The following is a 23,521-nucleotide window of genomic DNA, read 5'->3' as shown; positions in this document are numbered from 1 at the left end:
AAAAAAAACTACAAGAGACAGCCCTATGGGGTTGTACCCAAAAGTGACGTAGGACTAAGTGGTCTTAAATAATAAATCTTATTTGTTAACTGCAGCAGAAGCTTGTGTTTTGTGTAGGAATATGAATTTAAGTGGGGATCTCTCTGTTTATATTCTTTAGTATCACGCACTTGACATAGATGGCCCACAGCGACTCACGAAGAGCTACTGATTCCGATCAATAGCTGTGCGACTTCTTCCTCCTTCTAAGCATGGTCATATGGGCTGTAGCTCGCTGCATGCGGGGAGCCTTTTGTTGTGTACTGGAGAACACCAGCACTCGACACGCGGTGATTGAATAAACACCGTTTGGTGAGACCGGATGGAATTCAACTTTGAAATCTGTGTTAGGGAAATCACTGTTCGCAGGCAATCGGTGATAATATTAATTATCATTGCAACAGTTGCATTTTCGTGCAATTTCCAATAGTGACATTTTGAAGAATGATAAAGTCATAAATCTTATTATTATTAGAAATATTTCTAATCGATTGGTGATAAAATTATTGAAATTGGTCCAGGGGCAGCTGAGTTATTAACGTTCAAAATATTTCATAATTTTGTTACATGTTCCATTTTCGGTTTTCACAAAGTGTACTCCCATATAGAAATCACAGACGTAGTCCTACGTCAAAAACATCTTTTGAAATACTTCCAGGAATCTCATGAAATTCTTCTCAGAAATGAGGATATCCTCAGTACATGGTATCTTTTATAATTCTTCTTGAATCCGTCTTCATAATTCTTGAGTACTCTGCTTATAATTCCCTTAGAAATTTCCTCCGAACTCGGTATGAGTTTTCATCAGTATTCGCCATCAGTATTTCATTGTATTCTCCTCAGAATTGGTCCTTACCTCCGTTGAATTCCTTAAAATTAACTAAAAAAGTATTTATAATGATCCTAAGAAAACGAGCTTTTGTTACTCCTCATCGTTTTTTTTTACAATCCATTTATTTGTCAAGGCTCAAATGCGGTAGCTTTGTGGAGCCAAACTACTTTACATGTAATTTTTGATAATCTTTTTTTACAACTAAAGTTAGGAGAATGGAGGCCAAATACTCGCGGCTTACTCGAGATTAATAAATACATTTATTAAAAAGTGATAAAGGGAAAGGGATATTGGAAAACCTTTTTCTTTCTGCTTCTTTCGACGGATGATTGTGGGTGAAGCACTGTATTGACGGGCATATGATGTGGATCTCGAAGCATTGAAAGCACAGCTGAAATGATACAAGAGGGGACTTGAGGTAAATTAATCTCATAAAATCGAGATCACGGCAAGCCAGAACGTCTCTAATTGGTGTATAAGGTTGTTTTCCTCGGGCCCTGAGAGATTCAAGTAGTTCGGATCTCGCCACATGATGTGAGGTGCAGGACCAGACAACATGCTCGATGTCGTGATAGCCGTTTCCATTGGCACACAAACTGCTGTCTACAAGCTCTATGCGGTAGAGGTGTGCGTTTAACGAGTAGTGATTGGACATGAGCCTGGACATTACCCGGATAAAATCGCGATCCACGTCCAATCCCTTGAACCAGGGTTTGATCGACTCCTGTGGGAGGATCGAATGTAACCATCATCCCAGATCACCATCATTCCACTTTTGTTGCCAGTTGATCAGGACTTGCTGACGAGCAATTCTAGATAGAGCTGGAATTAGGGCGTAACAGCCTTTGTAAACAATGACTTCTCTCGTTGATTTCTCGGAATTCAAGGTACGCCTACACAAACCAATATATCCATCGGGTAGGAGACGTCTTCCTCTACTCGATGGTGATGTCGATTTGTCAGGGAGAGCCATGGCTTCCGAGAAATCATCGAGGGAAGTCACTGTTTACAAAAGCTGTTGCGCCCTAATTCCAGCTCTATCTAGAATTGTGAAAAATTCATTGTAGGTGATTTGTCGCTTGTAAATGTCGCTTTCCATAGCGCCCACCGTAGTCAGCGAGTCTGCTTTCTCATTGCCCGGGATAGAACAATGAGAAGGGACCCATGCTAAGGTGATGATATGTGAGCTGTTTGATAAAGCACTCAGTGACGATCGTATTTCGTATTTCGTTCGCATAGCCTCCAGAGAACTTAGACTATCCGAAAAAAATTAAATAGTGATCAGGTGGACGTGAGGAGATCTGCTTTAACGCGTACAATATAGCTGCTAGTTTCACAACGTCGTTTTTGATGGTTTTTGAAGCTGATATGAGGCACTATGAAGATCATTGCATACACCAAAACCAGTGGACGCATTTATTGTGGATCCATCAGTGAAAAATCTCTTCTCAGCATTGACGTGGCGAAGATGGATGGTACAATCGGGGGGCGATGGGGCTCTGGTATTCGTTGAATTTCCCCCCTCATTGTGAGATCGAATCTTACGGAAGAACAACTGAAATCGTGGGATACTTCATTGGTATTGAACGAGGAGGGGCTGATTTCCAGAGTCATGTACTCGTAGTTCAAGCTCATGAATCGTGTTTGCGGATTTCGTTCAAGCAGCTTCTCAAAATTCTCGATCACCAACGGGTTCATGACTTCACAGCGGATGAGGAACCGAAACGACAATTCCGCGAACCGATCTAGTGCGATTAGAATACAACGATATTGAATCCGTTGCAGCTTCAAGATGTGCGTGTTCGCCGCCGGTTGGAAGCAAAAGCTACCATACTCCAAAACCGATAGAATGGTGGTTTTGTGAAGTCTTATCAGATCTTCCGGATGGGCTCCCCACGAAGTGCCGGTGATACAACGAAGAAAATTGATTCATTGTTGGCACCTCTGACTCAGATATGCAACGTGTTTTCCCCAAGTGCATTTGGAATCGAACCAGATACCTAAATACTTGAAAGACATGCTGTGAATGATTGTTTTACTCATGCGTTGAAGCTGCAACTGTGTTGGATAAAGCTTCCTAGAAAAAACAACGATCTCAGTTTTCTCCGGAGAGAATTCGATACCCAGATTCATTGCCCATGTAGACAAATTGTCCGAGTTATCTTCAAATGGTCCTTGCAGGTCCGGTGCTTTTGGCCCAACAACGGAGGCCACGCCGTCATCTGCAAGCTGCCTTAGCGTGCAATTTTCGGCAAGACAATCGTCAATGTCTTTGACATAGAAGTAACTCCTCATCAGAATTATCTTGTAATTTTTCAAACATGGGATCGCCTGTGCTATTTCCAATTTGAGATATTTACGGATGGCTAACCCCACACGGCCGCTGAGACTAGCTCAGTGAGGGAGTCATTTTTACTCAGTTGTATGAGAAATTTCTAAAAACGCAGTCCATTCAGCTCTGAGTGACCTGCGTTTTAAGAAGTTTCGCACACAACTGAGTAAAAGTTACTCTCTCACTGAATTAGTCTCAACGGCCGTGCAATCCCCCTACCGGAGAACCATCGTGCACGGCTTTGTGTAGCCTGTGTTTAGACCATTTAACGAGACATTTGGTGAATTTTCACTTAAATTTCAGGCATAACATTTGATAACGGCACTAAAGCATTTGTAAACAAACTTTCTAAGGCCCTTTACACGCGAACCAAAGTACGCCCACTGCCAGAGTCCCTCGCTGACCCGAGGACGATGATCAGCTGCCCCTAGCATGGTTATGGACAGAGTCAGACACTCAGGTTGTAAAGCCCAATCCCTTCGAAGAGGAGAGGTCTCCCTTCCTTTTTATAATTCGACCAAGATCCCACCGGGATTGGTTACCCGATAATTCCTAATAGTACCCCAGTTAGCACCGCGGGGAGGGATAGGAGTTGCTGTAGAATAGGCTAAGAACACGCATTGCACGTACGATAGTTGTTTACCAGTCAATTTCTTCTAACAATATTATTTTTGAATTCTAGTGAATCCTTCGGAGAAGTTCTTTGTGATTCTGGTCAAAATTCCCTAGCTATTCTGCCCAGAATTCCATTTATTTTTAACTTAAAATTCATTCCGATCTATCTTTAGCATTTGATTCCTTTTGATTTCCTTCTTCTCTAAATTCGAATGGAATTAATCACACAATTATTTATGAATCAGTGTTAGGAAAATCATTCTCAAATCTCAGACATTGAACCCAGCGTTGTGCACCAAGAGAATGAACGCGCATGCGATTCTGCAAAACAAATCTCAAAACAAATGGCTTTTTACCCAAATTACTCTCTATTTTCTTATATTTAAACTATCCTAAAATATTACCAAGTTCATGAATTGCGAAACTGATTTTTCAATTAAACTGAACCTAGCTTCCTATCCACAATTTAAAAAACCGTCGTTCGCACATTTTCCGCTCAAATTTCAATCAAACTCATTTGCAATGCTGCGTCACGTCGTCAGGCACACAAAGAATGCCTTCTCCCTAATAAGAAACATACGGACATCCGTCAGGTGTGTTCGACATTTTATACTCTTTTTTTTTCGGTCTCAAGCATCTCCTTGAATCGGTTGGTACCGCACCAATAAACAACAACAACGTAACGGTGCTGCAATGGGACTAAAATTAACGAAAAAACGTGACCAGGTAATCTCGAGGTCCTATCCCTAACGACTCGCTCGAACAAAGAAGGCAAGATAAAAAAAAATGAAGAAAATGTTGAACTTGGTTGCCACTCACGACTTTGACACTTTTCGGACTTTTCTAACGGCCTGCTGCCAGAGCGCATCTCGCCTGCGGAGATGCCGTGCACGTTTCTCGTTTGATTATTGACATTCGCGCCAACGCGATTACTAATGGATGGACGGGTGGCGGTTGGATGGATGGATGGATGGATGGATGGATGGATGGACGGACGATTGGGCATTTCGTGAAATGACGCGACGGAGAACCACTTGCAAAATTAATGTCTCAATATAACCTCAACCCGCCCCTGCATCAAATGGCAACGACAGGACAGAAGTAACCTTTTAGGTTGTTGCTGGGAAACTTGAGTACGACTGCACCAAGGCTTCTCTCAGTCTGGGGCGGTCTGAACTGGAATTAAATTTTATAACTTTTGTTCGTTTGATTCTTTATTCCTCGATTTTACTGACTGCCACAATGGACCAACAAACGGCCACGGAGTGAAATGAGCATTATTCGCGGGCAGGTCGTAGCAACCCACGACGATGACGACGACGAGTTGACTGGTTTGCAAATTTGATGCACTCACTGCGGCGAATGTGGTTGCTTGGATGGCCCGTTGTTGGTTGTAGATCAGATTCTTTTTTCTTCAAGAATGTAAATGGAAAGACAATGAATGAAGACACAAAGAACAACGAACTGAAATCTAATAAAAAATGAGCGTTCATAAATTTGCAAGACAAACAGCTGCGCCCTCGCGGTTGGGACATTTTATGTAATCGGAGTTTCGTTTCTGAAGCAGTGAAGATTTGCATGATGGATTTGTGGACTTTCAAGATTTTCAGGTGCCATCCCTTGGTGGAGAACTTTTGTAGGGCACGGGTTCCGCTTTTCGACGAAAAGCAATCCCCAGTCATTAAAACGAAAATGAGCGATATTACGATTAATCTGCGTGCCATAGTAGAAACCGTTCGCGAGATTAATTTCACCGATCATGATGCTGGCCACAGTTTGACCGACCCAAAATTTGGCTCAATTAAGATTTTTCGAACGATTCCATCGCAAAGGGATGGGGAGAATCGTGTACATTCACAAATTGCTTCGTGCCAAATTTTCGTAAAGTATTTTCTCCGCCCTATCTACCGTAAGAAATCTTCACCCAAAAAAAAATAACGTCAACGTCAACAGATGGCACCGTCAAGTATGATGTTTTATGGCAGATGGCGAGTTCGAAATAGTGATCTCGATAAACAAGACAAATGCTCCTTCCATCTTGCTGGTAATAATTGGATGAAAGAATGGCATTATTTTTTGCTGTGATGTTACTCTGGTACAAATTAGCAAAAACTTCGTTGGAATGAAGCAAGATGAAGAGCGTAGAGCAAATAAAATTCATTCTAGTCACATTCGGCCTGATGAGGAACGGCATGCGCCAGAGCCGGAAACTTTGCCTTTCTTGTTTTGCCGTTCGAGAAAAATGCAAATTTGTCGCTTTTTTTTCGGTATAGCTACACTCTGCCATCCTCCTTAGCTTTGGAACGTGCTCATTTTTGGATTTGTGTCATCTGTTTGGATTGTTTCTTTCGTTTGTAGCTGTGCAAAAACTGAATTCATTATGATTAAACTGTGCTGAAACGCTCCAACGAAAGAAGGCGTTGCTTTCGTACAATTCTCAAGTTCAAATCAAACTCAAAGCCAACTTCGATTTTTATTGGCATGATGGAGGAGAGCAACAACAACAATAACCAAAATGCAATTTATTTTCGTTGACCTTCGAGACCTGCTCTCGGCACAGTATTACACAGCAAGTTTAAGTTGGTGGTACAATTTAGCAAAATTTCAATGTCATAACGTCAACGGAATCCACTTCTACATAGTGTTTGTCCGGTATACTGGAATACCCGATGGCACGAACACCCGATCAAAAGCAAAGGACCAATAGCAAATTTTGTCATATTCCACAAGTGCCTCTGATAGCAAACGAAGTTTTATATTAAAATGTTATTACCGCCATTTCCTGCGTTTGCACGGTCCGGTGGCTTTGGGGAAGGGGAGGGGGGTATGGGAGATCCAAGAACCCAGTTGCAGAGGTTGGAAGGCAAAATTTTTATCAATTTAAAGCAGCAGTAAAGTTGATGCATGCTCTCAAGAATACGGCTCTGGATCTGGATGATATCGATTATTCCAGTGATGAATATTGAATGACACGGGAGTGAAGTGTATGCTTACAATTTTTCGGCCCTCTATTTGAAATTAGAGTACGCATAAAACTTTTCTGTAACCAGCTCGCCATAAAACTAAAAACTACTCATTTGTAGAGAATTGGCTTTTCAGTACAACGTGGGATCAGTAAACTACGATGTTTAATGTCCGACGTTTTGGTCTTTGAACTTAGCCTTCTTAATGGGATGTAAAGTTGTACCCTCTTTCGTGCACTTAACGATCTAAAACTAAAAATAGCGCTTATAAAGAAACCAATCCCTGGATCGAATCTTTGGCGATGATAAAACTCTAATCAACACTCTTTCTTAAACACTTTTTCTTAAATTTGCCTGAAAGACTTTTCTGAAGCTTTCGGTGCCTTTCTGAAGTTATTGGAACTGCCTGAAAGATCTCTGAACTTCAATAAAGCACTCTGAACTTCTCTAAACTTCTTAGAACTTTATAAAAGTGAACGGCCTTCCAGCTGAAATTTTTGAAAATGCTTGAGCTCCTGGAAAATTTCTAAATTTCTCGGATTTCCATAAAGTTTTAGTTTCTTCATGAAGTTTCTTAAATTTTCAAGAAGTTCTGGGAGCTTCTCTATCGTTCCATAAATTTTCCCGATATTCATGGTCTGCCCTGGAGACTACGCCATTTAACATTTTTTTAAACACATTAAATTTTTGGAACATCTTGAACTGCTTTGAAGTTCTCTGATCTTCCTTGAAGTACTAGAAACATCCCTGCAAAAAATGATACTGCCTTAAAATCTCAACATTTCTCTGAAGTTCTTTGGACATCCTTGAAAATCTTGGAACTTTACTGAAGTTTTCGGAAATTCCCTGAGTTTCTTGAAAATTTTGTAAAATTCCTGTAATTTCCTTGAAATTAATTGAACTGCCTTGAGGATCACTGATCTTTCCTGATTCATTTGAAGGCATTGAAACAGCCCAGAAATAAATGAAATTGTCTTAAAAATCTTTGATCAAAGAAAGCTTTGAAAATCTCAGGACATTCTTGAAATTTTCAGAACTTCATCTTTAAATTTCCCGAAAGTCTGGACATTCCTGGAATTTTTGGAATTTTCCTTAAGGTCTCTGAGCTTCCCTAAAGGTATCTAGACCTATCATTGGTATGTATTTAAAATTTCCACAATCTTCCTCAAGTTCTCTGAAATTTTTTCTTTCTCCCCTGAAAATCTCTGGATATTGCTGAAGTTCTTAGAACTTCGTAAAAGGTACTGCAATTTCACTGAACCTGGACCGCCCCTGAAGACTACGCCATTTTACAATTTTTTTAACACTCCTGAAATTCTTGTATTTTTTATAATTCCTCGGAACATCGTGAACTGCTTTGAAGTTCTCTGATCTTCCTTGAAGTACTAGAAACATCCCTGCAAAAATCGCTCCTTAAATTTCCTTGAAGTTGATTAAACTGCCTTGACGATCTCTGTTCATCCCTGATTCTTCTGAAGTTATTAAAACTACCCAGAAATTAATTAAATTGTCCTAAACGTCTTTAAACTTCTTTCTTTGAAAATCTCTGGACTTTCCTTAAAGTTTAGGAACTTTATCTTACCGAAAGTCTGTATTTTCCTAAAGTTATTGGAATTTCCCTGGAGGCCCCTGAGATTCCCCGCAGATCTCTAGATTTAACTTCCCTGAGGCTTTTGGTATTTATTTTAAGCTTCCACAATTCCCAAGTTAGCGGCGCCGGTGGTGTAGTGGTAAGCGTGATTACCTCTCTTCCAAGCAGGCCTGGGTTCAATCCCAGTCGGCGCCACCGGTATGTTCTGAGGCATAACATCTCTAATCACGGGGGAAGTAAAGCCGTTGGTCCCCGGTTCATGAGTTGATGGGTCGATAAGTAGGGTCCAGGTGTGGGAGCTGCCTCCCTGGCGTCAGTAGCATTGGTGCTCAGCACAGAAAACAAGATCGACGGAAAACAAATCAAGGAAAAAAAATCCCAAGTTCTCATAACTCATAACTCATAACAAAGTTTTCTTAACTTCTCTGCAATTTTCTGGAAATTCCTGAAATTCTTAGAACTTCTTAAAAGTGCTCAAAGCTTTCCTGGAGTTTTCGAAATTTTATAGAAGCTCATGAAACTTCTCCGAAAACCTCGATATTTCATTTCATTTTTAACTTCTTTATAGTTCCTATTTTTAAGACCACCCCGGAGTTCTTGAATCATTCCTGAAGCTCTCGTTACTCTTCTGATGCTGTTCCTGGAATTGCCCTGAAATTGATAAAACTGCCTTAAAGATCTCTAAACATCCTGGAGTTATCTGCTTTTCCGTGAAATTCATAACTGTATGTAAAGTTTCCGATTTTTTCTAAAATTCTCTAAACTTTTCTGATGATCTCTGAGATATCTTTAATTTTTGGAACATCTGGAAGGTTCTCGCTATTTTACTGAATTTTATGGAACTGCCTTTAATTTCTCAAAATTTACCTGAAAGTCTCGGAACATCGCTGAAGTTCCCGCAATTTTCCTGGTTTTCATGGAACTACACTGAAGTTCCCGCAGAACTGCCCCAAAGTTCACGTAACGTCCCATAAGATCATTAAATTTAAATGATGTTTTGGCAACTTCTGTATGCTCCTGCAATTTTCCTGAATTAAATGGAACTGCCATGAAGCTTTTGATCCTCACTAAATTTCCAGAAATTTGAGTAAAATCTATGGAACTGTCCTGAAACTATCGTATCCTAACATAAAAAACTTTTTATCTAGTTCGTTTATCGGGAAATCTCAATCGCGTTAGCTTTTCGGAGCCGATAATTCATGAACAAAACAATGAACATTTTAACAAAATTCACTTATTTCTATGTCAAGTAGAAGTTAGGCCGAATACTCGCGGCTTACCCGAAGTTAGAGGGGTACATTTTCGAACGATAGGATCAGGGAAGGAGCTTGAGGGTGGGGTTTCGTTGTCTTATCAGAGCGTTGTCGCCACTATGAACGGTAGTGCATAATCTGGAGTTCGACTGGCTATTTATGGTGACCAGTGGACGACAATTAGAAACATAAAAAACTTTAAAACTTCCCCGTAGTTCTGAATGTTATCAGAACTACAACAAAGTTTTTGGAGCTTCCATTACATGCTTGGAATTCCCTCGGAATTCTCAGAACTTTTTGAAGGTTCCCGCAATTTTATCTGTGATTAATGGAACTAACATAAAGTTCACAAAATTTTCCTGAAATTCTCGTACCTTCATAAAAGGTCAAGAAAATTTGCTGAAGTTCATGGGACTGCCGACTTCTTTGAAGTTTTTGTAGCGCTTTGTAAGAACATAAAGGGTGAAACGGTCAAAAATTGGTCGACTCAAATTCGTACATCAAAAAACTTGAACATCCCTCATTTTGTAAGTCTGTGGGTACGAAATGTTGCCTCTATTTCCACAGCTATCATTTTTAAAAGCAGAGTGAAATTATGAATTTTGAGAGGGATATGAGCAAAACATTTGGTTTTCCCGAGGGGAAAGACTGAGAAATTAAGAGCAATCCAGAGTAACTCTGAGGAACTCTTTTGCTCTCTGATGAACAATTTTATTATCTCGATTGTTTTGACAGCGCAGTCCAAGAAACGTTGGTTTTTTCAGCCGGTGATCTCTGCCGTAAAATACATTCAATTCATCGGAGAACCTATTAGCAAAACAAACATCACGCAATAACGTTGCTATTTAGATACAAAACAAATGGGGCTAGGGGGGCGTATGCGGGGGTTTGGTGGAATAGTTTGTACGTTTTTATTTTTTGTTCTAGCAACCAAGACCCTCACAGGACTCATCATTAAGTACATGTCCCCACCGGAGATCCTGGTCAATTTCATTATCATTGCAAAGAGAAAAGTGCCCTGCAGAAAGCCATCATCAGAGTGATTTAAGAAAACTGCCAAAACTTCAATGAACTGGTAGAAAACGAGATTATTTCCTAATTTAAATATTGCATATATTTATTTTCTTCATTAATTGTTTTCGTTTCGTTATCGAACTGACATTTGCATGGTCAGATTCCAAAACTATATGCCCTACTAATTTTGTTTTCGTCACAAATTAGATCAGATCCCAGAGCAAACCAGAGTAACTCTGAGCAACTCTGAGTAAAAGAGGTACTCAAATGAAAGCCGTCTTCTCCCTCGGGTTTTCCCATAGTAATTTTCATATAAACATCATAACGTTTGTGCCAAGTCAGTTTCTTAATTAAATAGTTCAACTTTTGAGAGGCTAATCAAGATCCAGTTTGGAACCGTTTGAGCACCGAAGAGCGAAAATTTCAAATTTGGCATTGGACTTGTAAAATCAATTACAGACTGGATTACAGGGCAGCTCAAACAACAGCTAAACAAATTAATTGCATGCGTCACAGTTTCGGACGCTGTTCGAAATTGTACATCCGTAAAGCTAACCAATTGAGCCTTCCAAATAAACGAACTAGATAAAAAAAAATGTATATCCCACAATTTTAGCTGCAGTCTAGCTTATACATGGGGCCTCCCTTAGCTCAGTCGGTAAAGGCGCAGCTACAAAGCAAGACCATGCTGGAGGTGGCTGGGTTCGATTCCCGGTTCAGTCTAGGAATTTTTCGGGTTGGAAAATTTCTCGACTTCCCTGGTATGATTGGACTTGCCACATAATCATATCATTGCAAAAATGGTACAGGCATCGAAAGCTCTCAATTAATAACTGTGGAAGTGCATCTAGAACACTAAGTTGAGAGCACGCAATAAGCTAATATGCGATATGCAATAAGCTTGAAATGCGAAGAAGAAGAAGAAGAAGAAGAAGCTTATACATGCAAAAATTAGCTGTATAAGCCAAATGTTTGGCCACAGACAAACAGCCGTAACACTTCATTTTGAATCATGCACATTTAACGACTGATTTGAGTATTATCATTTCCGCGCTGCTCACCAAAGCGCTGGCGTTTCTATATATTCCGTTTACCTCTGGTGGGGGGGACGTGCTGTCAAATCAACCTACTGATCATTCTTATATGAAATTGGTTCCAAACGTAAACAAACCCTGTAGGTATCTTATGGCTTGTTTACGTTTGGAACAAGTTATGCGAGGTAGTCGACGATTGTTCGTATTTGATAGCCACCTCCCCCCCCCTTGGTTTACCTTGCATGTAACATTGCTTGCGACTTAGCGAGCTAGCTTGTTTTCCACGAGAAACTCGAGCGATGGCGTTACTGAGGTCCTGTTTTTTTAGGTACAATGTTTTCAAGAAAAACTAATTCAAAGAGCTACGCCTGTTTGTCTGTGGTTTGGTTGTAAAAGCTAATCTGCGGCTAAAATTGTTAATTGGGATCAGCTTTTGAAAACAAAATTTGTAAGGACCTTTTCGCGTGGTAGGGGAAATTCTCCTCTCCCCGATAATGTGCTTGTTTTGCGTGAGCGAGTTTCGGTTCGCGCGAAAGGTGCCTTACAATTTTTTTTTTTCAGAAACTAATAGGCCCTTTTAAAATGTTACGTGGAAATACTTATCGCAAATGTTGAGAATAGACTTCTCTGACGTTTGTGAATTGCACAAGTATTAGTGCATAACTTTGGGTAAATTATAAGTACACTGAAGTCTTTTTTTACACGGTTTTTTTTACGCGGTTTTTTTTTAGACGGTTTTTTTTACACGGTTTTCCACGATTTACACGGTACGTTTTTAACGATTTCTCGACAACGATACAACCTATCGACTTGATTCTAATCACATTATCCGTTTCAAGCTATAGGTAATCGAATGGCATACTTAAAAAAAATCACAATTTTTGGTGTAAATACAGAAATTTTTAAAATATGTCTAGGTATATGGACCATATCATGCTTTAATTACAAATGGCATCAAAATCCGATTTTTTTGAAACATTTAAGCATGCGAAAAATCAAAATCTCGTAGGTTTTTTTTTACACGGTTTTTTTTTACACGGTACGTATCCCCCGTGTAAAAAAAAGACCTGAGTGTATTAGTGCAACAAAACCTTTGAATTTACCCAAAGTTCTGCACTCATGCACTCGTGCATTCACAAACGTCAGATAAGTCTGCACGCTATTTCAAAACTACCCAAATTTGGGCAGAATCCACCCAGATCGGTCAAAACTGAACCTACCCAAAAATGGGTAAACTATGTTGGAAGTGATAAGTTGACAAATGAACAAAGTCGATCGGATTAATGTTGATGTTGTCCATTTGTCAACATGTCACTCCCAACATAAGTAGTTTACCCATTTTTAGGTAGGTTCAGTTTTGACCGACCTGGGTGGTTTCTACCCAAAAATTTGTATATGAGATATTCTAATTTTGGGTAGAAAATACTCACGAGTAAGTAATTATTTTTGCCGTAGTCAAATGTAAACTACTATAAGCGGTTTACTGAAAATTAGCTTATTGAACGGAACATGGGAGATGAGTGAAAAGAACTTAATTTTGGGTAATTTTTCGGTTCCGTGCGATGCACTCGCTAATGTGCGTGCGTTAAACATCACTAATCTCAACAAATCAACAATAAAGCTAGACGTAGATCGGGCAAGCGAAAGATGTGCACAATAATTCAGCACGTCTGCCAACGATCCCCGCCCGAGCGACAGCGAAGCCAAGCTGTCATCTTGCAAATTACGTATGTTTGCATACCGTTTGCGCGAGCAGATGTTTTATCACATAGAGCTCAGTTACGGCTGCAACTCATCGTGTGACGTATGTTAAAGCGACAAGTGACCGCTCCAAAGTAGACCGAAACGGATTTATCTGCTTTAAACTCAAACGTTAATGGCAATAAGCAGATTTTGCTGACTATAAGAGCAAACAACATTTCAAATGTGGGCAACGACCGCCATTGTGTTTATTCTGAAAAATATATATTAGATCGTCCCGTTCGTTCAACTAGCCGTCGTGCAGCTATTAATTTTAAGTCTGCGCTTATCACGCGAATTTGAGTTTTGTTTATTTTTGAAACACCCATCCGGGAAATGTAAAATTCTATTACAGATTGGCATGAAAAGTATGCAGAATTTGCTTTGTTTCGCGACATGTCCAGGTTCTGTAATGTGGTCACCGGAAGGTTTTTAAAAATATTTTGTAATTCTTAACTAATTTTTTGAACAAAATTTGTTTCCCCCAAATGCATTGCGTCTAGAAAATCATCTCATGATGGTTTTATACAAAAATATGCATTCTGGAAAAACTTGTTTGTACGCTGTAGTTCATTTCAAGAACTGTCATTACATTTGTCGTATGACACTGAGGCAGAGTAGGGTTTTTGATCTAATTTCCGTCCTACTAAGGACATCCCGCACTTTACCACGCTTTTTGGAAAGCGTTTGAACAAAACATGGAATGTTTTCATCAAAGATAACTTCTAAATTTATCCACCTTTCCATACGTACCGTTGAATTTGATAAAGAGTCAAACAATGTTGAGATATTATTAAAAATCTAACACTGCTTCTTGCTTCTAAATTCGTCCTACGCGTTTCAATTCCGTTCAAACGCATTGAAACGCCATTAGATTTCCTTCGTCCTACGGATAAACGGATAAAAAGGAGATGCGCTAGGAGCGCTGCTTTTGTTTTGAGAACAATGAGCGTAAATATGCATACAATGCGCTCTAATAGGATTTATGTCGTAGCTAATGAACTAACGCATCGGAACAAACGTATTATTGTTTTGTGCATGGTGAAATCATTGATATTATTGATGATTTCTGCTCGATAGAACGGAAATGGGCGATTACGACGAAGTAGCGCTCTTCCCTATGTAATAAATCGAACCTTACATTGGATGTAAGAACAAATTGTATTGCGTATGCAGACGAAAATTTCAAAGGTGGGTTCACATAACACCGGTTGAAATGATGCGAAATATGATCAACAGGAATGTTAAAAGGATCAACACTTCAATCACCGGGCGTTCCCATGACTGCTGTTTGACACAGTGGAGGCGCTTGATTGACGGTAAACACACGAATAAAAGCGAATCGTTCGTTCGCATAGTAACCCAAATTTTCACAAATATGCATTGTCACACACAGACAGCAGGCGCGTCGAATCAGCTCAGTGATATTTTACACTGAATGCATGCGAGAATTCAACGTTTGCTGTGAATGTGTGCTCACAGTCACACTCGAATAATGCGTTTACTATATCAGCACTCGAATAAATTGATGTCGTGAACACGTGTTATGAGCGGTGCAGTTTTTATTACTTTTCTTTGCCATTCATAATCGCGATGGCAAAGCTGAGCAAAACACTCTTCGTGTTTTACTGTTGGTATACACATATTGCACCCATTAGGAAGGGCAGTTCGTATGTACACATATTCCACGATTACCCGCCAACACTCATTAGAAACAGCAATCAAAACAAAAACAAAGTGTCAGCAGCGCCGCACCACACTAATTGAATGGTGAGGTGCATTCAGTTGCTGCAAACTGTCATTTTTTTTTTTCGTGCATATTTTATATTGCACCGGCAATTGCCAGCCTATAACGACATCAAGCTATAGGAATAGGACTACGAATCGAGGCCGGTGTTGCAAAAATTGGGTCACTAAGAAGGGTGAAAACTGGAACGAATTTCCTAATGGAGACAGCAGCACAAGGGTTGCTTTGATGCTATTCTTTGCGCAATACAATGGGGAAGCTGTTGATTAAAGCTGGCTGTGGAAAATTTAACTTTCCCGGTTTGCTTCTGATATCTTCAATTAGAAATTCTAAAATTAAAAATAACCAAAGTTCCGTTCTTCCAAGATCAAATGTCAACCGAAGCGTGCATTCCAAGTCAACAATAAAATTAAAACCTCACTTCCCAGTACCATAAATTGTCTAAATTAGTCTTAATCACATTAGCTCGTGATTAGTTAAGTGTCCCCACGATGAGGGCGTTGCCGCTTCTGCAGCGCGGTGAGGGGATTTATTTTCTGACACGGGCGCAAACTTCTTCGAAATTTCCGTCGTAAACGAAGCGTTTGACCAATTTAAAACTTCACCGCCACATCATGATTATTAATTTAATTTTCCAAATAAAAATCGTCTCTTTTCCCTATGGTGTCTTCTTCCAGATTGCCTCTTTGATTGAATCTTGGCTGCCGAGATCCCAGTAGGCCACCGCTGCGGTGAACTAAGTGTGAAGGAGGACTCACCACAGTCCTCAAATAGCTGTAAAACCGGACCTTGCACACGCACCAGGGGCTAACGACGGTGGGGTGAAGTGACGCGATGCAGTGCGGCGTTGAAACCATGAATGACTGTGAACGATCACCGGGTCGTACCGGGCTGAGGGTCAATTTTACCGAAAAGGGCGAAGTGAAGGAACGTCGGGAGAAATTCCTCACCGCAAAGTACGGCTCACACCAGATGAGTCTCATCCGGAAGCGGCTCGCCGTGGAGATGTGGCTGTACGATGAACTGCAGAAGCTGTTCGATCCACCGGTAAGTTGCGATGCGATGCGATGATGGGGTCCATATAGTAGGACTGGTTCTAATTTATTGTTATGGTTTTTTTCTTTTTTCATTCTCTCTCTCTCTCTCTTGCATAGACGGAAGCGATAGATGTCGATATCGACGAAATTCTCGACATGGATACCGACGACATCAGAAGATCTCACTTATTCGTAAGTATAATTCTTTTTGCTGGTATTTAATAAAATATTAAGACTCATTCAATAATTCAATAACCAGGACTAAACGGTTGCCTGTTAAGTTAAGTCGGTTAAGTGCAGAAAGAGCTCATTTTTCTGAGCGTAATGATACTTTTTCGATCCTATATAATACCGGGGAATAATCGGAAATTTGATTTGAACCTTAAAATATGATCGTTTATGCCTTTTATTAATCAAATTCTATTAATAAAAGTCCGATATATTGAATATATCTTGAAACTCGATATTCATAACTTTCGTTTAGTAGAAGATACCAAAAATTAAGTCTGAGATCTAATCAAATCAGCAATGTCGGAGGGTTTCCAAAATTTTTCAAAGCAAAAGCTTGCCAATTTTTCTTAATGATTTCAGTGAGGATCCTAAAATAAATACCAAGCCTCAGGCTTGCATAAAGGCGAAGACAACATATCAAGAAGACTGGCAACTTTGCCTGAATCCAAGCGACAGACACAGTAGCGCTGCGCTCGAGCGAAGGTGGAAGCAACGCATAGAAAAATGAGCAAATACACAAACCTTTCTTCTGAGGATGGAACCTTTGCTATCCAATTCGTTCGGAGCATTTACCTTTGAGCGACAGATGGCGCGATTGTGCCTGTCTCATACCGGTCGTTTGAGAAAATGGAAGAGTTGCCCTATGAGCGCTTATTATATGCCTTTAACCTACATATTATCCTCGCATGAAATAGACGGGACGCAGGCCTGATAATCACAAGATTCATTGTTCGAGCACCGACGAACCGACATGCATATTTCGTTTGTCCACAATTCGATTTGTCAAATGAGCGATTTGATCTGTCCTACAGGCGATCAGATCTGTCAAACGAGTTAAGACACAAACCAAGTCAATATAAATTTTACGTGTGTTCGTGTCCTTGCTCGTGATATGTCGCGATCGGATGAGTAGATGTCGGTAGTGCTTAACGTATTTTAAATATAGCGTCTTGGGCAAGATTTTGAAAGTAGCTTCTATGAGCTGTCACGTCGGTTCGTCGGTGGTTCGAGTCCCGGTTGGAAACGTTTTTTTTTTGTTATTTCTAGATAGAGCTGAAATAAGGGTGTAACAGTTTTTGTAAACAGTGACTTCTCTCGATTATTTCTCGAAAGTCATGGCTCTTGCTGGCAAATCGAAATCATTATGGAATAGAGGAAGACTTCCCCTACCCGATGGACACGGTGGTTTGTGCAGGCGTGCCTTGAATTCCTTGAAGTCAACTAGAAAAGGCTGTTACACCCTAATTCCAGCTCTATCAAGATTTTAAAATTTTATAATTTTGCTCCGTGCACAAACCCATGTGCAATGTACCCGTGTGCTGCGAATACACTTGGGTACATCAATACACCCGAGTGTATTGTATGAAATGTAACTGGGTACAAAATTGCGCGTAAGCTCAAGCTGAACATTCGCTTTGATTTTTTACACAAGCTCACATGGTAAATGTTTTCGAGAAGACTGCCATGTACAATTTTCACACTGCCGTACTCTAACGGAACTACCTACTCTATATTTTCATCTCCTAATATATCGTATAATTAATTTTAAGTGTTTTTATTTTATTTTATTCAATATAGTCCCCTTTTAGCTCGATACACTTATTCCAGCGATTTTCCAACTTCATGATCGTCCGAAAGGTCTGCGAAATACTCCTCCGCGGCGTCGATGATTTTCTCACGTGTGCTGAATTTTCTATTGATGAGCCATCTTTTGAGGTTTGGTAAGAGATAATAGCACCGACAAACCGACATGAAACTTAAATTTAACTCTTGATCGAGAATCCATAACGGCATATTCAATTGTGCAGCGACCCCATCTGTCAAAACCATAGAAATTTTCTATCTAGACAAAAATAATTAGCCCGGAATAGATTAGACACGAACCAACTCACACATTTTGCCTGCGTGTTCGTGGCTAGGATACCCATTTTTCGCGAACACGGCGGCAGATGTAAGTTTTGCGCTTTGATCAGAAATTTGATGGTAAAGGGTGATACGGTCAAAATTTGGTCAAGGGAAAACGCGTGTAAATCGGTGAAATCGGTGAAATCGTTTATTTAAAAAATCAAATTAAATTTCTTTTTCAAGTTTAATTAGTATAAAATTCAGGAAAAATATTCAGTTAGGCTTCCGCTTTTCCAAATCCGAATTGCCGGGCCTTACGCTTGACCCCTGCCATCAGATTTTGTACAGCCACCTTGTCCACCTTCTTCGCCGCAGAAAGCCAGTTTGCCTTGAACTGCTGCTCGCCCTTAGCAGTTTTTTTGGTCTTCTTTAGGTTCCGCTTGACAATAGCCCAGTATTTCTCAATTGGGCAGAGCTCTGGCGTGTTGGGAGGGTTCTTGTCCTTGGGAACCACCTGCACGTTGTTGGCGGCGTACCACTCCATGGCCTTTTTACCGTAATGGCAAGATGCCAAATCCGGCCAAAACAGTACGGAACAACCGTGTTTCTTCAGGAAAGGCAGCAGACGTTTATTCAAACACTCTTTCACGTAAATTTCTTGGTTGACAGTCCCGGAAGCTATGAAAATGCTGCTTTTCAAGCCACAGGTACAGATGGCTTGCCAAACCAGATATTTCTTTGCGAACTTTGACAGTTTCATGTGCTTGAAAACATCTGCTACCTTTCCCCTTCCTTTTGCCGTATAAAACTCCTGTCCCGGAAGCTGCTTGTAGTCGGCTTTGACGTAGGTTTCGTCGTCCATTACCACGCAGTCAAACTTCGTCAGCATCGTCGTGTACAGCCTCCGGGATCGCGCTTTGGCCGTCGTATTTTGTTTATCATCGCGATTTGGAGTCACTACCTTCTTGTAAGTCGATAGTCCGGCTCGTTTTTTGGCTCGATGCACGGTTGTAGACAATACACCCAGCTTATTTGCGGCATCTCGGAGAGAGAGGTTAGGGTTTCGCTTGAAACTACCGGCAACTCTCTTTGTCGTCTCAGCGGCTTCCGGTTTTCGATTTCCCCCCGATCCAGACTTCCTGGCTGTCGACAAACGTTCCCCAAACACTTTAATTACATTTGTAACGGTTGATTTGGCAACTTTTAGCGATTTTGCCAACTTTGCGTGCGAGTAGCTCGGATTTTCGCGATGCGCGAGCAAAATTTGGATACGCTGCTCTTCTTGCTTGGACGGCATTTTGACAACTGAAGAGTGAATTCCAAAATCAAAATAGGAGCAACATTCTACACACACACACCTTCAAAATGAGGGGTGTTCAGGTTTTTTAAATGCAAAATTGAAAGAAATACGTCAAGTTGATATTGACCAAATTTTGACCGTATCACCCTTTACTTTGTATGGTCATTCATGTCGGTTTGTCGGTGATAATAGTCTGAAGGAGCCAAATCGGGTGAATACGGTGGATGCGGAAGCAATTGGAGCCGTAAGTCATTGATTTTAGCCGTGGTTGCGATGCTCTTGTGCGCCGGCGCATTGTCTTGCAAAAACTTTTTTTTCGCTGCCCGTGAGGCCGTTTTGCAGTGATTTCGGCCTTCAATCGCTCCAATAATGGACAGTAACACTGTTGATGGTTTTTCCTTTTTCAAGGTAGTCCACGACGATTATGCTATGACAATCCCAGAAAACCGACACCATAACCTTTCCGACCCATCGAGCCTCCCTCAACCGCTTCGGAGCACTCGTGCCGGCTTCGGTCCATTGCCGGGCACTCATTATGTTCTCTGGGGTGTAATAAGGGATCCAGGATTAATCAACAGTTACCAATCGACGCCAAAAGTCCGCCCGATTCCGCATCAGCAAGTCCAAACACTCTTTCGAAGTGCTCTTGCGTTCGTGTTTTTGGTCAGGAGTGAGCTTGCGCGGCAGCCAGCGGCAGGATAACTTTTTCATAAGCAGAAACTCGACCAAAATATGGCGTGTGCGCTCAGTACTAATCTTGCGGTATCTGCTAGCTCGCACACCTTCACTTTCCGGTCAGAAAACACCATTTCATGTATTTTTTTGACATTGTCCTCTGTAACCGCATCGGAGGGCCTGCCGCTGCGGACTTGATCGGTAGTGGAGCTGCGGCCACCACGAAACTCTCGAAACCAGTATTTGACGGTGTAATCTGACGGAGCATTAGCCCCATAATATTTATCCAATTTTTCTGTTGTTTCCTTCGCCGTTTTGCCTCTCAAAAAAGTAATGTTTTATGAGAGAACGAAAATCGTTTTTAACACGATGCCAAAAACGTCAACAACAATCAGCTGTCAAAACAAAAATAAAGGCAGTATCGCACTGAAATTTGGCATGTCTGCCTAAATATGAACGGAATACAAGGCACCATAATCTTTTTTGTAGTAGCAGCGCATTCTGGCGGTCAAGGAGGTTACTTTTCACCCACCACTTTAAGTCTGTTATTTGACACTCAGCATCTTCAACTATGTCCATGTCTAAATTGATTGTTTTTGAGCGATTTAGTACAATAATTGTATGTCTTATTACGTTGTTTTTCCACCGACAAACCGACATGACACTTAATTCTTACTTATGCCCGAAAATCGTAAACGGTCGATTTAAATGTGCAGTGATCCGAACTGTCTAAACCATAGGATTGTTTGATCTAGATAAAAATAATTTGTCCAGAATAGATCAGACATGAACCAATTCATAACTTTTGCATGCTGGTCCATGGCTTAGCTAAATATTTTCCGCGAACCCGGAGCCAGATGTCATTAGTGTGCTTTGGTCACGGCGTTTTTGCTATGGTCATTCATGTCGGTTTGTAGTTGGTTTTTCTATTTAATTCTACTACTATTGTATCAGTTTCACTTTCACTAATTCAGTATTCACTTTCACTATTTAGTTTTACTATCACTTTAAAAAAATCCAGGTTAAATTTATCATATGGTCCAATAACCCACTCTACCATTGAAAAAATTACAGGTATTCAAGCGAAATTTCAAAATTCCGATACGCTGAAAAACTGGAAAATGTTAGTCTTATGTATACAAATTTATTTAAATTATGGAACAAAATTTTAAAATTTGTTTTTTTTTTTTAACTTGAAATGATGTTTATTTCTTGTACTTGTGTGGTTTGCGTGTATGAATTTTCAAGTGACATAGATGTGTTTTTTCAACTTTAGTTCATTTGACATTTAAAATTATTAGGTTTAAAGTTCCATGTTAAGAGAATGCTCACCTTGGTAGGATTTATTTGTTTGGCAATTTGATGCAATCTTGGAGCCTTTTGGAGCATTTCTTTTTACTATATGAATCTATTTATATGAAATCGGGAAAACTATGATGGACGACCGGTTAAAACTGGGAATTTAATTTATTAAATTCACGGGCCACCCTGCATATAGACTTTCCTCTCGATTTTATAGTCGAGAATTATAAAAATGAAAATAATTCCCTCATCAACGGGTACCATACACAAACGATATCATAGATGGTGCGACCATACCGCATAGATGGTCCCACCTCTTACCCCTACAAAGGATTTCTAGGCGTTTCTAGTATTATATCTATGAAAGTCACTTCCTCTTTCAATTCGATCACACAAATATCGATCTGGGATGATATCCCGAATTGGTGGTTAGGCGCTTCTGATGGCCCTTAAGATGCTAGTAACATTTCGTGGATAGAGGGTGGGCTCTTCTCTCCATCTATTGGAACGCTTCGCCACATGATGGCTTGATTTGGTTTTTAGTTGTATGAACTTAACTGGAAGGAGATTTTGTATGACTCCCGCGAGTTTCGCGTAAGTGTCTCTGCTTACGGGTCCATCCCACCGTTTTGGGCCCTTCATACAGGAGTATGATGAGTATGATAAAAAATCAAATCTTGATCAAGTCATTTAGTAGGAACAGTCCAGGCGCCTTACTACAATAGGTGGCAGTCCATCATCGTCATCATCATCATCATCATCATCATCATTATCATTGGGTGCTTCTTATGGTTATTGTTTATGTGGGTTTACTTTTTGACTCATTGCTAACAAATTGACAACTCTCCCCATACTCAATCACCGCCGATATCGCACCGGTTAAAAACAATTCCACTGCACTAAAATTGATAAAAATTTAAATATCGGCTTCAATATCAATGCAGATTACGAATATGCAACTGTCTCAAAACTCCTAAAGAATCCAATCAGGAATGTTGCATGTCACTACTAGAGTGTCGTTCAATGCAAGAATCACTTCTACTGAAGAAACCGGTACACTTTTCAAGGAACGATCTAAAAGAGCGTTTTCATTGCAAAATAAATAGGAATGCATTTAACGTGGCTCAATTGTATCGAATTACTACGATTTAGAACATTGCTTGCCCTAGTACGATTCTCCTAAGCCATTCAACTACTTAGGGATAAATGCATAAATTTCGTAGCATTTGAGGGGGGGAGGGAGTCATTTATAGATGCTCCCTTAGTGCTTATAAAGTAATTGGATTTCACAGAACATAACACTCTTATTTGAAGCTCTATCGCTCGTTGATTTTCTAGTCCGATTTGGGTGTACAAATGAAACAAAATTTTACACCATTTCCATCCATCCAATTGAACCGTAACACCACTGACTGATCAGGTTTCATTTGAAACATTACCTCCCATGATGGCCTTAACGGATATTTAGTATTCCCCAAGAGATAAAAATAGCTTCAATACCTCCTTCGTCAGCGCCGTTAAATCATTGTTTTACCTTTTAGGTATAATCCATGTCGACCGCATATTTTTTTTTTCTTATTCTCGCCGTGAATCTTTAAACACCAACGAGAAATTAAAACTGATGACAGCGGTGACAGGGTAGAATTTATGTTTATTCTTATTGATGAGTCAGTTTCGTTTTTTATTTTCCTCAACAACTTGCTTTTCGCCTTCTTTGTTTGTATATATAGTAGCCGAAACCGGTGCTATATTTGACCTGACCATCAGCGATCTCGAGCAAGTAAGTAAACAACAAACAGAGAAGCGAAGCAACCGCCTACCACTCACAATTTGCACGGCTCCTTCGACCGTGGCGTTTGCTTTGGTCACGCGGAATATACAGTCTGCCGGACTGTGCAGTTCAACGACACTGCAGTCTGATGCTACTTTGCTCGCTTGTTCAGATTGGATTTGCAAATCTTCTAGCAGTTT

General features: G+C 40.3%; 2 protein-coding genes across 2 annotated transcripts in view; one reads left to right on the top strand and one right to left on the bottom strand.

Moving 5' to 3' along the window:
• Positions 1–23,521, bottom strand: part of LOC135699418 (xanthine dehydrogenase-like) — a 394,729-nt gene that overhangs the window by 351,577 nt on the left and 19,631 nt on the right. The gene's annotated exons all lie outside the window — the stretch shown is intronic.
• Positions 1–23,521, top strand: part of LOC135699437 (protein phosphatase 1 regulatory subunit 14B) — a 128,170-nt gene that overhangs the window by 90,020 nt on the left and 14,629 nt on the right. Inside the window, exons 3-4 of the mRNA XM_065219701.1 lie at positions 15,838–16,207; positions 16,315–16,389. Coding sequence (XP_065075773.1) covers positions 15,995–16,207; positions 16,315–16,389 — 288 coding nt within the window. The 5' untranslated portion in view covers positions 15,838–15,994. The remainder of the gene's footprint in view (positions 1–15,837; positions 16,208–16,314; positions 16,390–23,521) is intronic.

The sequence above is a fragment of the Ochlerotatus camptorhynchus genome, unplaced genomic scaffold (assembly GCF_037179485.1).
Source record: "Ochlerotatus camptorhynchus isolate MF236.1 unplaced genomic scaffold, CSIRO-AGI_Acam_v1.1 ptg000108l, whole genome shotgun sequence".
NCBI lineage: Eukaryota > Metazoa > Arthropoda > Insecta > Diptera > Culicidae > Ochlerotatus > Ochlerotatus camptorhynchus.
This window is presented reverse-complemented; position numbering and strand designations above follow the sequence as displayed.